General features: G+C 43.0%; 1 protein-coding gene across 1 annotated transcript in view; it reads right to left on the bottom strand.

Moving 5' to 3' along the window:
• Positions 1-1,030: 1,030 nt before the first annotated feature.
• The window catches only part of coq6 (coenzyme Q6 monooxygenase), a 32,273-nt gene continuing 16,180 nt past the window's right edge, over positions 1,031-17,123 (bottom strand). The window contains exons 9-12 of the mRNA XM_068038639.1: positions 11,291-11,493; positions 4,842-4,957; positions 3,702-3,868; positions 1,031-3,237 (exon numbers count right to left, since the gene is read on the bottom strand). Coding sequence (XP_067894740.1) covers positions 3,208-3,237; positions 3,702-3,868; positions 4,842-4,957; positions 11,291-11,493 — 516 coding nt within the window. The 3' untranslated portion in view covers positions 1,031-3,207. The remainder of the gene's footprint in view (positions 3,238-3,701; positions 3,869-4,841; positions 4,958-11,290; positions 11,494-17,123) is intronic.

Raw genomic sequence — 17,123 nt, 5'->3', positions numbered from 1 at the left:
CTTGACTTTCATTTAAGTATATATACACTATTAAGGTTGTTAAAGGTGGGCTGTTTGCTTTGCAACATACTGTGACCCAGATTGGCTAGACAGCTTCTCAGCTGCACTTCCCAATCCATTGGGAGGTAAATAGTCATCTTTAATCCTTCTAGAATTCTCCACAGAGAATGCTTCATCAGAAATTCAGGCATGTAGGATCATGTCCTTTCTCTTTCACATAGACCTTGCTAACATCACTGTTTTTAAAAACATTTACACTCCTAAATTTGTTTGCCCTTGCCTCCTAAGAGGAAATAAAAATGGGGAAGGAAAGCATCCTGCTCTACATGCTGAATGACAGATTACTAAATAGTGAAATAACTTCAATGGGCTTGTGTGAATTTTAACAGCTATATTGCTAGTTAAACATAAATCTGCTTGTGTTGAACTGTAGTTAACAGATCAAATGGTAAACCTATGTGTAAAAATACAGTAGTTCATTTAGAAAACAGACGACGACACAGCTGTAAAAGTTCTTGCCGCCAATCCCAAGCCGCATCAATTCAATCTCTTAAAACACTTGAGTTGCCGCTGAATGGCACCGGGTAGCTGTGGTGTGTCTTAGGCCCTCCAATAAGACTAATTTGAGGATGTTAATTATTACAAAGTAATTGTAAATAAATTTCCCATTTTATAAATCCCACTTAAAGCAATGCAAGCAAATCTTTCCTCATCTACCCTTATTCTCCTATTGAGTAACTCCTGCTGGTAGAACAATGCAACTGAAATTAAGCAAAGATCCCACAATTGGAGGGGGTAAATAAAACTTCAGGAAAGCTATGGCACTGTTATGCTGCAAGAATTATTACAATAGTCATAGATAACTTAAAACTGTCAGTTTAAAAAAATACTAGCATGATGTTCCCATGGCCTAGTTTGTAAAGAAAGGAAAGAAACTGGCAACAGCTGAACATAATGTGTAATATGTGATTGAAGCATAAAATTAAACTTTTAATACAAGTCAATGAACATATTCAAATATGTAGGACATAAATATACTAGGTTGAAATAGAGAACAAAAAAAAACAACCTGCAATTAATCACATTTATTTCTTTAGCAGGGATTGTTACTGAAGAGCAACATCAGAAGCAGCTCATAACCCTGTTGGTTCCAGAATTATTTGAGTGTGGAGAAGGTGGGGAAAAAAACCTCTTGCTACTTTGGCAGGAAGATTCTTCAGAAGTGATCCATAAAACATTAGCATAAAGCAGGCCATTAAATTAACATACTGCATTAATATTAGATTTATATTAAAACAGGACAATGAATTTGCCTTTGGAGTGCAATGACTTTTCAAAATAGCAACCATTAGGCTGTTGTCCAGGTAATGCATCGAGGCATCAACACTGACAATATCTGAAAATAAGATTTTTACCTGTTCAGCCCTTGCAATTGACAGCATTCAGGGAGATATTATGAATTTTACAATCCACAGCCTTTAGGAAGATCAGAAATTGAACTTTGATATCAAATGCATCCTGCTTTAATATGCCGAGGCTATTGATGGACTTAGCCTGAGTAATATCTGACCACATGTAATCGGAGTTTATGTAGGCAACATCTGAAGGGGTTGTTTAATTTACAATCTTGCCTTTTTAGAAACCCTACTATTTTGTAACCTCTCACTTCAGAAGATGTCATTTCTGAAGATACCGCTTGCAATATTAGTCCAATATTTATCATGTATTTACATCAAAATTAATATAACAAATCACAAAATATTACTTTTCTGTCCCTTTTATCTGTAACTTCACCTTTTTGCTCTTTTTAAAACAAGTATCGTTTATAAGCAGCAGTGTATAGTCGGCCTCTTATGGGCCAGAATTTGTCAATGGGCGGACGGGAGCCGGACTCCGACGTAAATGTTGAAGCCGAACCCGCTTCCGCCCAGCCTGGGGATCCGTCCCATATTTTACAGATCCCCAGGCTTTAATTGGCCCGAGGCCCCACCTCAGTGAGCTGCCAGCCAATCAGCAGGCCGGGAGCCATGGCCACTGCTGGGACTGCAGCCCAGCCGACCAAGGAGGATACCAAGGAACTAGGACTGAAGGCAAGTTTGGGTTGCCTCACCAGGGGAATAGGTCGTGCCCTGGTGAGGTTAAGGTGGTTGTTTGGGGAGAGGGGGGCATCTTGGATCCCGGAGTTGGGTTGGGAGGTGGAGTCGGCCCTCAATCGGGCACCCTGTGCCCGATTGCCAGGCCCCTCCCCCTGGGGTGCAGAAAGGCCGGCAGCTATAGCCGGGTGGCCTTTCACGTCCCCGACACACCCGCTTGCCATGAGTAAAATACCCGTGGAGGCAGGCGAGGGCCCTTAAGTGGCCACTTAAGGGTCCTGATTAGCCACGGGCAGGCAGGCCTCTTCTCACCCCCAGCCACCTCCCTCCCCCCGCCAGACCTCCGTAAACTTGGTCGGAGGCAGAATCGGGGCGGTTAGGCCTCCTGGAGCCTGCCGCTCAATTTTACGCCATCCCCACTCTGGGACGGCGTAAAATTCCAGCCATGGTGTCTCCCAAATCAGTTTGCTTTCTCCCCCTCGCCTTAAGATTTGTATCGGCCTGGGCTGCATGAGGTACAACAGGCTCTGGGATTTCCCGAAGCCCAGTAATAGTCCAACTTTTACCGTCACCCTGAAGTCCTTCCATACTGTTCAGATACAGTGAGTATGCTTCCTTCCCATAACCAATGGGCGTGCTGAATGTACACTGTAGCCTATAAAAGGGCTATTGAATACAAGAACACTTAAGCATTCAATTGATGTATCACTTTTTCACTTTTTTTTTTAAATCGACTTTTTAATATTCATGAGTCTGAATGGACATACATTTTTCGTTAAGATCTAACAATGCACTGGATTGTCACAAACGACGAATCAAGCCTCACCAGTGAGTGGATGTTCTGGTTGTTCTGAACATTTTTGGATCACACACACCATTCACCACCAGTGCTATGTGGTGCTCTGTGAGAAACTGTACATTGGATGTCGGCTGGCAAGGAATCTTTTGAGATAGTACAAATCAGTCCAATATTTACCATGTATTCAATTCAAAAGTAATAAATTACAAATCAGTCCTTTAGAGCAAATAGTAGCAACCCAAAACAAAAACTTCATAGCAGCCAGAACTCGCAGCATCCTCTGGAGACAGAAGAAATCCATGATAGTTGCACAATTCACCTACTGACAAATGCCATGATTTGCTCCTGGAAAACAATGGAAAGGTTTTGTTAAAAAAAAAAGTCAAGCCAGTTTTACTCAAATACTCCTTTTTTTCCCCAATCGAACAATCTTTTTTAAATCCTTAAAATGACAGAGCCATGAACCTGCCCACAGCTTTGTCAATGTCATTCTAAGATGGCCTCTAGGTGATGCACAAGAGCAACTTTGTCTGATATGACTCATCTTTTTCTGCATGCTTTAATATTTTCCTTCTTTGAGTGTTTATGTAATTAACAATAGCCACATGCACTAGTGCATTCCATATTCTGCTAACACTTTGTGTGAAAACACATGTTCTACCCTCCCCTTAATGCTTCAAGTACCAAACCCAAGTTTATTTACCCTTTCTTACCAATTAATAGACCAGTGGAAGTAATTTTCATTATCAAACCCTAGTCTTATTCCATAACTCTCATTGTTACAACAGCAAAACGACTTCATTCATTACCTTAATAGGTACAAAGGCATTTGTTGCTTGCAGACCAAGACTCCTCAGTAAGACCGCTGGTATACTTTTGGTTGAATACAGCCTCTTCAGCAGGTCTATTGCAGCCATGACAGGGAGATTATGTCTCTGACGCTCGGTTTCAAATGCATTCAGCTGTTTGGTGGATCCTGGATAAACAAGGAGACCATGATCCATGATGGCAATGGTTAAAACACAGTACAGACAGCTCAGTTCCACCAAAGTTAATGGTGTTCGGAAGAGCAAGTTATCTTTAAAGCGTTATAAATAATAGATTGAAGGTTCGCAACAACAGATTATAATCAATAACAAAAACAAGAAATGCTGGATTCACTCAGCAGGTCTGGCAGCATCTGTGGAAAGAGAAGCAGAGTTAACGTTTCGGGTCAGTGACCCTTCTTCGGAACTGACAAAAATTTATATTAGATTATAATCAATTGTTGTTTTCCCTCCAATGATATGGCTTGAAATTTAGCCTAAAAGCATGCTTTTATTCTTTATAACTGTTAAAAGAAAGCAGTTTGATGAGTTACTGGCAGTCTCAGCCCAGGTTTGAGATTGCCTACTGGGTAAAGCATTCACCCACACTATAGTGCTATTGCCATAAAGGTACCAGGTACGATTTTGAACTGCTCTGAGCTGGCATTAGCATCCTTGGGCTTGAGAGTGGAAATTTAAAAAAAATTAAGCCAGTGTTCCTGATCACTATCCACTGGCACTGAGTAGCATGCATAGGCAGGAATATCGGGTGAAGACATGGTTAAACGAGGCTTTAATGCCCTCTGCAATCAAAGAGCCAGGTTTGGGAGGGAGGCGCGGACGTACCACTCACGCATACACCTCCTATCTTGGGCAGATAGGTCATATGTTCAAACTCAGCCACAGCTGGGGGGCTAGGAGGTGCGGTGGGGCGAAGGAAGAAGTCTATAAAATGTAGGAATGAGCATCCAGTGGGATATCCAGGATTCAAAACACTGAAAGCTGAATTGCAAAGTCCAGAAACTCTGAGCCCCTTAAACCGAGAATGCTTAGAAAGATAACCTGGTGTTTTCTGCCTGCTATCTCCACCACAAATAACCCCATTCACATTTAAACTATACAGAGACATAAAGGTTCTCCTACCTAGGTCTTTGCCATTAAAGGCCGCCACACTAAGATGTTGAGAGAGACTGGCTACATCTCCGAAGCCCAGATTGACTCCTTGGCCTGCTAATGGGTGAACTCTGTGAGCAGCATCACTACAGAGAGAGAAATTACAAGTCAAGAAAAGATTTATTACAACAGTGATACCAGGTGTCACTAGATCCAGGAACCCAGTCACATCACGGCAAGCAGGCTTCATTTGCATCATTTCTAATGGAGGAGGAGAAATCAGAGTTCAACATTAAACTGTTTAGCTCGCCTTTATTTAGCAGAGTAATGATTTCCACACAGTATATTTTAAAGGATTTTTTTTATTATCGTAATTGATGGTAACTTTATTAGAGAAGTTAGCTGACACAAAATTACTGAACCCCACAAAATGCAAGGATCTGAACTAACATTAGTAGAATATCTGAGTGTACACTTCTCAACCAACACCAGTAAAAACAGAAATAAAAACAGTAAGTGCCAGAAATACTCTGCTGTGACAGAGCTGAAACGTTAACTCTGTTTCCTTCTCCACAGATGCTGCCTGACCTGCTGAGTATCTCCAGCACTTTGTTTTTATTTCAGATTTCCAGCATATGCAGTATTTTGCTTTTATTATATAATTAAAAACAGTAACGGTTATTCATCAGTGAGGGGACGCAGTGAGAAGAGACATTTGCCTGAGTGAGAGACATTGCCAGAGTCAAGCTGGAATTTGGCACACTTGGGAATTCAGTGCAGAGGGGGAAAAAGAGGGGCTCCTTTTCCTATCATTTTTAGCCTCCAGCAGCTGGTGAGTCTTCTTCCTTTGATTCCAAGGTAGGTGATTGGTTGGTGATGTTTTATTATTTATCTTTCAAAACTCAGGTAATTTTAGAAATTGTAAGGTTTTTATTTGGTAATACTAGTTAAGCTTAGTAGATTGGGAAACAGTGAGGGTTAATGAAGAAAGTGATTAAGTAATTAGAGTGAATTAACTAATAGCATAAGTAATAATGGCAGGACAGGTGTTACGTTGCTGCTGTGGGAGCTTTTAGATGCCAAGGCAATCCAGGACAAACACATCTGCAGAAAGTGTATGCAGCAAGAGGAATTCCAGATCAGGATTACTGATCTGGAAGATGAACTGCAAACACTGCGCAACATAAGGGAGGGGGAGAAATTCCTGGACATTTTGTTCCAGAAGATGGTCACATCTCTTAGAACAGGGTCATTTGTTTTTGTCAGCAGTGAGGGACAGGAGGATGTGACTGTGAGTGAGGCAGGTAAAGGGACTGAGCAGACAGTAGTGGAGGAGCCTCAGACATTGCAATTGTCGAACAGGTTTGAGATGCTCTCAACCTATGTGGACGAAAGCAAGGTCTGCAAGGTGGATGAGCAGTCTGGCCATGGCACTATGGTACAGAAAGCCATTCAAGTGGAGGAAGCAAAAAGGAATGTTGTGGTAGTAGGGGATAGTATAGTGAGGGGGATTGACACTGTTCTGTGCAGCCGAGAGCTTGAGTCCAGAAGGCCGTTACACCTGTGTTACTGTGTTACCAGAGTTCAGGACATCTGCTGAGGGCTGGACAGGAACTTGGAGTGGGAGGGAGAGAATCCAGTTGACGTGGTCCATGTAGGTACCAACGACACAGGTAGGACTAGGAAAGAGGTTCTGCTTAGGCAGTATGAGGAGCTAGGCACCAAATTGAAGAGCAGAACCTCAAGGGTAATAATCTCTGGATTATTATCTGAGCCACATGCCAATTGGCAGAGGGCACATAAGATTAGTCAAATGAATACGTGGTTCAAAGACTGGTGTGGGAGAAGTGGGTTTCGGTTCGTGGGCCACTGGCACCAGTTCTGGGGTAAATGGGGGCTGTACCATTGGGATGGTCTGCACCTGAACCGTGCCGGGACCAGTTTTCTAGCAAACCATATAACTAGGGAAGTAGAGAGGGCTTTAAACTAAACAAGGGGTGGGTTTGAGGTATCAGGCCTGGGTAGAAGTAGCAAACCAAGGGGTAGAGTCAAGGCAGGAGAGTAGAATAGTAATATGGGAAATGAAGGTCAGAGAATGGCAGGATGGGACAGAGAGAATAAACCTAATAACACACCAACAGTCAAGACTAAATATTACCAAGAGAACAAAAAGACAAAATTAAAGGCTCTGTATCTGAATGCACATAGCATTCTTAACAAAGTAGATGAACTAACAGCGCACATTGAAGTAAATAAATATGATCTGATAGCCATTACAGAAATGTGGCTGCAGGATGACAAGGATTGTGTCCAGAATATTGAGGGGTATGTGACGTTCAAGAAGAATAGGAAGCTAGGTAAAAGGTGGAGGAGTAGCATTCTTAATCAAAGATGGCATTCGAGCAATAGTTAGAGATGGCCTTGGTTCAGGAGATCAGGATGTAGAATCGGTTTAGGTGGGGATGAGGAGTAATAGGGGAAAGAAGTCACCAGTGGGAATGGTCTACAGGCCCCCTAACAGTAACCATAATGTAGGATGAAGTATACAAGAACAAACATTGGGCGCTTGTGATAAAGGACGGCAGTAATGTAGTAATCGACATCTGAACTGGAAAAATCAGACTGGCAATAGTAGCCTGGATGAGGAGTTCATAGAATGTTTTCGAGATAGTTTCTTAGAGCAGCACATTCTGGAACCAACCAGAGAATAGGTTATATTAGACTTGATATTGTGTAATGTGACAGGATTAATTAATGACCTCAGAGTAAAGACACCTCTAGGTAGCAGCGACCACAATATGACTGAATTTTACATTCAGTTTGAAAGAGGGAAGTGTGAGTCTAAGACTAGTATTTTAAATTTAAATAAGGGCAACTATGTGGGCATGAAAGCTGAGCTAACTGAGGTGAACTGGGTTACTAGACTAGGAAACAGATCAATAGAGAAGCAGTGGCAGACATTCAAGGGGATATTTCAGAATACTCAGGATAAGTATATTCCTACTACAAAGAAAAATTCAAAGGGGAGGACCCACCATCCCTGGTTAACTAAAGAAGTTAAAGAAAGGATCAAACTTAAGGAAAAGGCATATAATTGCGCAAAGATGAGTGGCAGGTCAGATGATTGGTCAAAATATAAAGAACGGCAGAGAATGACTAAAAGGTTAATTAGGAAAAAGAAATTAGAGTATGAAAGGAAACTAGCTAGAAATGTAAAAATGGATAGCAAGAGATTCTACAGGTATTTAAAAAGGAAAAAAAAGTAAAGTGAGTGTTGGTCCTCTAGAGAGAGAGAATGGGGAGTTAATAGTAGCTAATAAGGAAATGGCGGATGAAATAAACAAATATTTTGCTTCTGTCTTCACTATAAAGGATACAAAAAACATTCCAGTAATAGCTGTAAGTCAGGAGGTGGAAGGAAGAGAGGAACCTGGTGAAATTACAATCACCAGGGAAACAGTACCGACCAAATTGATGGAGCTGTGGACTGACAAGTCCGAGTCCTGATGGGCTTCATCCTAGGGTCTTAAAAGAGTGACTAATGAGGTAGCAAATGCGTCGGTGTTAATTTTTCAAAATTCGCTAGATTCTGGAAAGGTTCCATCAGACTGGAAAATAGCAAATATAACCCCTCTATTCAAGAAGGGGGGAGGCAGAAAACAGGTAACTATAGGCCAGTTAGCTTGACACCTGTCGTGGGGAAGGTATCAGAATCGATTAAGGAAGCTATAGCTGGGCACTTAGAAAAACTCAAGGTAATCGGGAATAGTCAGCATGGTTTTGTGAAAGGGAGATCATGTTTAACCATTTTGAAGGAGTAAGATGTGCCGTGAATAAAGGGGAGCCTGTTGACGTACTGTATTTCCTGAAGGCATTTGACAAGATGCCACATAAAAGGTTATTGCGCAAAGTAGGAGCTCATGGTGTCAGGAATAACATATTTGCATGGTAGACGATTGGCTGGCTGAAAACAGACAGTATGCATAAATGGGTCCTTTTCTGATTGGCAGGATGTGATGAGTGGAGTCCTGCAGGGGTGGGTCTGTGCTGGGGCCTCAGCTTTTTAAAATTTATATCAATGACTTAGATGAGGGGAATGATGGCATGGTAGCTAAATTTGCAGATGACACAAAGATAGGTAGGAAAGTATGTTGTGAAGAGGACATAAGGGGAGCTTGCAGACTGATATAGATAGGTTAAGTGAGTGGGCAAAAATCTGGCAGATGGAGCATAATGAGGGAAAATGTGAAGTTGTTCGCGTTGGCAGGAAGAATAAAAAAGCAGAGTATTATTTAAATGGAGAACGACTGCAGAACTCTGAGGTGCAGAGTGATCTGGGCATTCTAGTGCATGAGTCACAAAAAGTTAGTATACAGGTAGAGCAAGTAATAAAGAAGGCTAATTATTGAGAGGAATTGAAAATAAAAGTAAGGATGTTATGCTTCAGTTACTCTGGACATTGGTGAGACCACATCTCGAATACTGTGTGCAGTTTGGTCTCCTTATTTAAGGAAGGATGTAAATGCATTGGAGGCAGTTCAGAGGAGGTTTACTAGACTGATACCTGGAATGAGCAGGTTGTCTTATGAAGAAAGGTTGGACAGACTGGGCATGTTTTCACTAGAGTTTAGAAGAGTGAGGGGAGACTTGACTGAAGTTTATAAGATCCTGAACAGTCTTGACAAGGTAGATGTGGAAAGGATGTTTCCTCTTTTGGGGGAGTCCAGAACTAGGGGGCACAGTTTTAAAATGAGGGGTCACCCTTTTAGGACAGAGATGAGGAGAATTTTTTTCTCTCGGAGGGTTGTGAGACTTTGGAACTCTGCCTCAGAAGGTGGTGGAGGCGGGGTCATTGAATATTTTTAAGGCGGAGGTGGAAAGATTCTGCTTAGACAAGGGAATCAAAGGTTATCGGGGATAGTTGGGAGCGTGGAATTCGAGACACAAACTGATCAGCCATGATCTTATTGAATGGCAGAGCAGGCTAGAGAGGCCAAATGGCCTACTCCTGCTCCTAATTCGTACGTTTGTATGTATCTCATTTTCTGTTTCCAGAACCTTAGTTTGGGAAAATTGGTGACTACACTTCAAAGGTGTCAGCTGTGGCTCAGTGAGTAGCTCTATCACCTTTGAATCAGAAGGTCATGAGTTCAAATCCCACTCCAGAAACTTAAGCACAAAAATCTAGGCTGACACTCCAGTGCAGTACTGAGAGTGTGCTGCACCATTGGATGTGCCGTCTTTCGGATGAGACATTAAACGGACACCCGCCTGCTCTCTCAGGTGGCCATAAAAGACACTATATTTATCCCTCAATCAACATCAGTAAAACAGATCATCTAGTTATCACATTACTGTTTGTGGGAGCTTGCTGTGCACAAATTGGCTGTCACATTTCCTACATTATAACAGAGACAACACTTCTAAAACACTTCATTGGCTGCAAAGCGCTTTGGGATGTTGAGGTCACAAAAGGACTATAGGAATCCAAGTTCTTTTCTCTTCATTTTCAAAAGCAAATTCATTGGCTGCCGAGCATTTTGAGACATCCGATGGACATGAAAAGCACTCTATAAATGTAAGTTATTTCATTTAGGGACAGGTCATTAAACCAGGTTATTTCATTAACATTGTGTGCGCTAATTCAGCTCCATGCACCATTGAGTTTAGTAACTATTTAATCAGTTCTTCCATGATATCTTTAGCACTTTCTGCTTAAAAACATAAAATGATAGTGCAAAAGGAAGCCACTCAGCCCATTGTGCCTGTGCTGATTCTCCAAGAACTCCGAATTAGCCCCACTCTCTTGCTCTTTCCCAATGCTTTCCTTTCTAAATAGAAATCCTATTTCCTTTCGAAAGTTACGATTGAATTTTCTTCCATCACCCTCAGACAGTTCATTCCAATATATACTTAGTAAAACGTGAAGACATAAATTAACATTCTCATTTCAATTTTTATATTTTGATTTTGAGAGAATACAAGTTCAATTTTTTCCCCACTCCTGTCCCCGGAACTGGATGTCCCTTTGAGCAATGCACTACCTGCACCTGACCTGCTTTTAGGCCTCATCCAATAATGGTGGAGTAGGTTTTTAGGGTAATATCTAGGCACCCCGAGAATGACAATCAGTCTACGGCCTCCAATTAGCACAGGTTCACAGCAATAAAGCCGAGATCACAAGCTCAGCACCAGGGAGGTTTATATATCTGATGGAGACCCTCACTGAGAGCAATGCAAAAAATCAAAGGGAAATGCTTCCAAATTGTCAAATGGCAGCTTCAGATTTCATCTGTTCTGGCATGAAGAGCAAGGACCAAATACATTGCTGCAGTATGCAGAGGGAGAGGCCAGGGCCTGCCTACCTCCCAGTGGCCAGCACTGGCTAAGACCTGGAAGCAAGTTGGTTTCCTAGACATTTGGCCTCAGATGGGTCACAACATAAGGGGAGAGGGGAAAAAAAATACCCATTATCTTACCCGATGAGGGCTACTCGTGGTCCAACATACTTTGTGGCGTGTCCCAGTCCGAGTGGAAACATAGCCCTGCTTTTTGGGTCGATGTGAGCCACGCTTGGCGGCAGCTGACGTACTGACGTGCCTGATGGCATCAGGAACATAAAAGCTGTCCTGAACATGGAGCTTGCAGTGTCAATGAATTCAGAGTGATTCTCATTACTCCACTATAAAATAAAAAAATCAGTTAAAAATTCTTCTTGAGGAAACCAGATCATAAAATCAGGATTTTAGTCCCGTTCGTCACAAATCAAAATTTTACCATATCACGATTGCTGCAAATTTAGGCTTTATCTTACATATTCGTTCCAGTACAATGGTACTGCAATTATTCAGGGAATTTAAATGTAGGGCTGTACCTATGCTACCCAATATCTAGCTATATGACAATGTAACCCAGGGGTTTTACAATATTAGCCCCATGTGATCTGATCTGGATGTGTGCTTTTCCAATCTCTTTTGAAGACTGACTTTTTTATTCATTTCATGGGATGTGGGCATCGCTGGCAAGGCCAGCATTTATTGTCCATCCCTAATTGCCCTTCAAAAGGCGGTGGTGAGCTGCCTTCTTGAACCGCAGCAATCCATAGTGCTGTTGGGGAGGGAGTTCCAGGAATTTGATCCAGCAACAGTGAAGGAACGGGGATATGTTTCCATGTCAGGATGATGTGTGGCTTGGAGGGGAACTTGCAGGTGGTGGAGTTCCCATACATTTGCTGCCCTTGTCCTTCCAGGTGGTAGAGATAGCGGGTTTGGAAGGTGCTGTCTAAGGAGCCTTGGTGCGTTGCTGCAATGCATCTTGTAGGTGGTATACACTGCTGCCATTGTGCATTGGTGGTGGAGGGAGTGAATGTTTATGGATGGGCTGTCAATCAACTGGGCTGCTTTATCCTGGATTGTTGTTGAGCTTCTCGAGTGTCGTTGGAGCAGCACCCATATCCAGACAAGTGGAGAGTATTCCATCATGCTCCTGACTTGTGCCTTGTAGATGGTGAACAGGCTTTGGAGAGTCAGGAGGACTCCCAGTTACTCACCACAGGATTCCTAGCCTCTGACCTGCTCTTGTAGCCACCATGTTTATATGGCTACTCCAGTTTAGTTTCTGGTCAATGGTAACCCCCATGATGTTGATAGTGGGGGATTCAGCGATCGTAATGCCACTGAATGTCAAGGGATGATGATGGTTAGATTCCCTCTTATTGGAGATGGTCATTGCCTGGCACTTGTGTGGCGTGAATGTTACTTGCCAGCTATCTTTAGAGGACAGGTTGAGCAGGTTGGGCCTATACTCATTAGAGTTTAGAAGAATGAGAGGTGATCTCATTGAAACACAAGATTCCAAGGGGGCTTGACAGGGTAGATGCTGAGAGGATGTTTCCCCCCGTGGGGGAATCAAGAACTAGGAGGCAGTTTCAAAAAAGGGTCTTCCTTTTAAGACAGAGATGAAGAGGAATTTCTTCTCTCAGCGGGTCGTGAATCTTTGGAATTCTCTTCCCAAGAGAGCAGTGAAAGCTGGGTCATTGAATATGTTCAAGGTTGAGTTAGACAGATTTTGGATCTACAAGGGAGTTATGGGGGGGCAGGCAGGAAAGTGGAGTTAAGGCCAGAATCAGATCAGCCATGATCTTATTGAATGCTGGAGCAGGCTTGAGGGGCCGAATGGGCTACGCCTGCTCCTATTTCTTATGTCATTATATTTAAGCGGAGATTGTTTTCCTTGAAGAAGAGAAGATTAAGAGAAGATTTGATAGAGGTGTTCAAAATCATTAAGGATCTGGGCAGAGTAGATAGGGAGAAACTGTTCCCATTGGCTGAAGGACCCAGAACCAGAGGATACCAATTTAAGGTGATTGGCAAAAGAAGCAACAGCGACATGAGGAAAAACGTTTTTACACAGTGAGTTGTTTGGATCTGGAATGCACTGCCTGAGGTTGTGGTGGAGGCAGATTCAACAGAGGCCTTCAAAAGAGAACTGGATAATTATCTGAAGAGAAAAAGGTTACAGGGTTATGGGGAGTGGGACTGGGTGAGACGTCCTTGCCTTGGCCGGCGCCTAGCAGCTGACTTAGAACTGGTACGGACCAGGGGAATCCGACTGTTTAATTAAGCATGGACGTGAAGGACCAAAAGGCCTCAATCTGTGCTGTAACCATTCTATGATTCTATGTAATACTGAAGACATGCTCCAGAACTAGCCACACCCCTAGCCAAGCTGATCCAGTACAGCTACTACCCGAAAATGTGCAAAATTACCCAGTTTTGTCCTGTCCACAAAAAGCAGGACAAATTCAATCCAGCCAATTTTTTATTTTATTTTTTTTTTAATACGTTTGACGTGGGCATTGCTGGCTAGGCCAGCATTTATTGCCCACCCCCAACTTGAACTGAGTGGCTTGTTAGGCCATTTCAGTGGGCATTTTGAGAGTTGCTTTGGGTCTGGAGTCACATGCAGACCAGACCAGTAAGGACAGCAGATTTCCTTCCCTAAAGGACATTCGTGAACCAGATGGGTTTTTACAGCAATCAACAATGGTTTCGTGGTCATCATTAGACTAGCTTTTTTAATTCTAGATTTATTAATTGAATTCAAATTTCACCATCTGATTTGGTGGGATTCGAACCCATGCCCCCAGAGCATTAGCCTGGATTTCTGGATTACTAAAATAAAAGCAAAATACTGCGGATGCTGGAAATCTGAAATAAAAACAAGAAATGCTGGAATCACTCAGCAGGTCTTTCAACACACCATTAACATATTGTTTGCCCAGCCCCCCATTTTACTTTCATTTTTAGTTATTTTTTCTTCCTTTTTTTTTTAAACATTCTTTTTTACATTTTTTACAATCTTTTTTTTGCATTTATTTCATTTCATCTTTGTTTGTTCAGTTTGCTTACCCACTGTTTTTTTTCAGGTTTGCACTTGCTGCTGTTCAATATTCAGTGTATTTACACCTAATCTGTACTAATGCTTTGTCTTTCAACACACCATTAACATATTGTTTGCCTTTGCTCAGTGACCTTTTGGTCAGCTATGTGGCCTGGTCCAATCTAGACCTCCTTTGTTATCTCTTGCCCCACCCCCACCTCACTTGCTTATAACCTGTGACTTTTCTAATATTTGTCAGTTCCGATGAAGGGTCACTGACCCGAAACGTTAACTCTGCTTCTCTTTCCACAGATGCTGCCAGACCTGCTGAGTGATTCCAGCATTTCTTGTTTTTATTTCTGGATTACTAGTCCAGTGACATTACCACCATGCTACCGCCTCATCAGTCTATTCTCAATCATCAGAAAAGTGATGGAAAGTGTCATTGACAGTGCTATCAAGAGGCATCCACACAGCAACAACCTGCTCACCAATGCTCAGTTTGGGTTCGGCCAGGGCTCCACACATTACAGACTTGGTGCAAACATGGCCAAAAAGAACTGAATTCCAGAGGTGAAGCAAGAGTGACTGCCCTTGACATCAAGGAATCCTAGCAAAATTGAAGTCAATAAGTTGATGGTCGGCACAGACTCGGTGGGCCGAAGGGCCTGTTTCAGTGCTGTATCTCTAAACTAAACTAAACTAAGAATCAGAGCTAAATTCTCCACTGGTTGAAGTCATATCTAGCACAAAGGAAGATTGCGGTGGCTGTTGGAAGCCAATCATCTCAGTCCCAGGAGTTCCTCCACGTAGCGTCCTAGGCCCAACCATCTTCATCTGCTTCATCAATAATCATCGCTCCGTAATGTCAGAAGTGGGGATGTTCGCTGATGATTGCACATTGTTCAGTACCATTCGCAACTCCTCAGATACTGAAGCAGTCTATGCCTGCATGCAGCCTTGGGTTGGTAATTGGCAAATAACATTCATGCCACCCAAATGCCAGGCAATGATCATCTCCAACAAGAGAGATTCAAAAGCATTACCATCTTGAAACCCCACATCAACCAACATCCTGAGAGTTACCGTTGACCAGAAACTGAACTGGATCAGCCATATAAATACTGTGGCTACAAGAGCAGGTCAGAGGCTGGGAATTTTGCGGTGAGTAACTCACCTCTTGACTCCCCAAAACCTGTTTACCATCTACAAGGCGCAAGTCAAGAGCGTGATGGAATACTTTCCACTTGACTGGATGAGTACAACTCCAGCAACATTCAAGAAGCTCGACACCATCCAAGACAAAGCAGCCCACTTGATCGACAGCCCATCTACCACCTTAAATATTCACTCCCTCCATCACTGGCGCACAGTGGCTGCAGTGTGTACCATCTACAGGGTGTGCTGCAGCAACTCACCAAGACTCCGTCAACAGCACCTTCCAAACCCACAACTTCTACTATATAGAAGGACAAGGGCAGCAGGTGCATGGGAACTCCATCACCTGCAAGTTCCCATCCAAGTCACACACTATCCTGACTTGGAAAATATATTGCCATTCCTTGACTGTCGCTGGGTCAAAATCCTGGAACTCCCTCACTAACAGCACTGTGAGAGAACCTACAACACATAGACTGCAGTGGTTCAAGAAGGCAGCTCACCACCACATTCTCAGGGGCGATAAGAGATGGGCGACAAATGTTGACCTCATCAGCAATGCTCACATCCCATGAACGAACAAAAAAAATACATGGTGCTTTACAAATACATCTAAGAATAACTGTGCTTCCCCCCCCCCCCCCCCAAATCCTTTCTGCAAGAACGTGGTGAAAAATCAATAAAAAGGATACTCAATTTTATCAAACCCTGCCAAGAAAACACATCAACCTCAAAACAAATTGATCTGTAGGTCAAGACTCTAACTCTACAGTGTGAGGAAGTAATAAAACTGTGAGCAACCTTCCACACACTGAATTGCTGATTTTGTCCATGATGATGTAGCAGAATCAAGTGAAGGCCAAGTATTTCCCAATAGATAGGGAGGGACGTGCGTATCTGAGAATGTCTGGGTGAGGACAGATTTGGGAATGGCTGTAATGCACCCCACCACCACCACCCCCAAATCCCCCCATACCGAGGACAAACAGCCCAGCAATACTCAACTTTCTACAGACTGATGCCGGAGGGCTACCAGTCCAGTAAAAACATGCTGCAGCACGAGTAAATACAGAAGGAGAGAACAAAGAGAACAAAGAAAATTACAGCACAGGAACAGGCCCTTCGGCCCTCCAAGCCTGCGCCGATCCAGATCCTCTATCTAAACATGTCGCCTATTTTCTAAGGGTCTGTACATCTTTGCTTCCTGCCCATTCATGTATCTGTCTAGATACATCTTAAAAGACGCTATCGTGCCCGCGTCTACCACCTCCGCTGGCAACGCGTTCCAGGCACCCACCACCCTCTGCGTAAAGAACTTTCCACGCATATCCCCCCTAAACTTTTCCCCTCTCACTTTGAACTCTTAACCCCTAGTAATTGAATCCCCCACTCTGGGAAAAAGCTTCTTGCTATCCACCTCTCATGATTTTGTACACCTCAATCAGGTCCCCCCTCAACCTCCGTCTTTCTAATGAAAATAATCCTAATCTACTCAACCTCTCTTCATAGCTAGCACCCTCCATACCAGGCAACATCCTGGTGAACCTCCTCTGCACCCTTTCCAAAGCATCTACATCCTTTTGGTAATGTGGCGACCAGAACTGCACACAGTATTCCAAATGTGGTCGAACCAAAGTCTTACACAACTGTAACATGACCTGCCAACCCTTGTACTCAATACCCCGTCCGATGAAGGAAAGCATGCCGTATGCCTTCTTGACCACTCTATTGACCTGCGTTGCCACCTTCAGGGAACAATGGACCTGAACACCC

Source organism: Heterodontus francisci, chromosome 9 (assembly GCF_036365525.1).
Source record: "Heterodontus francisci isolate sHetFra1 chromosome 9, sHetFra1.hap1, whole genome shotgun sequence".
Taxonomy (NCBI): Eukaryota; Metazoa; Chordata; class Chondrichthyes; order Heterodontiformes; family Heterodontidae; genus Heterodontus; species Heterodontus francisci.
This window is presented reverse-complemented; position numbering and strand designations above follow the sequence as displayed.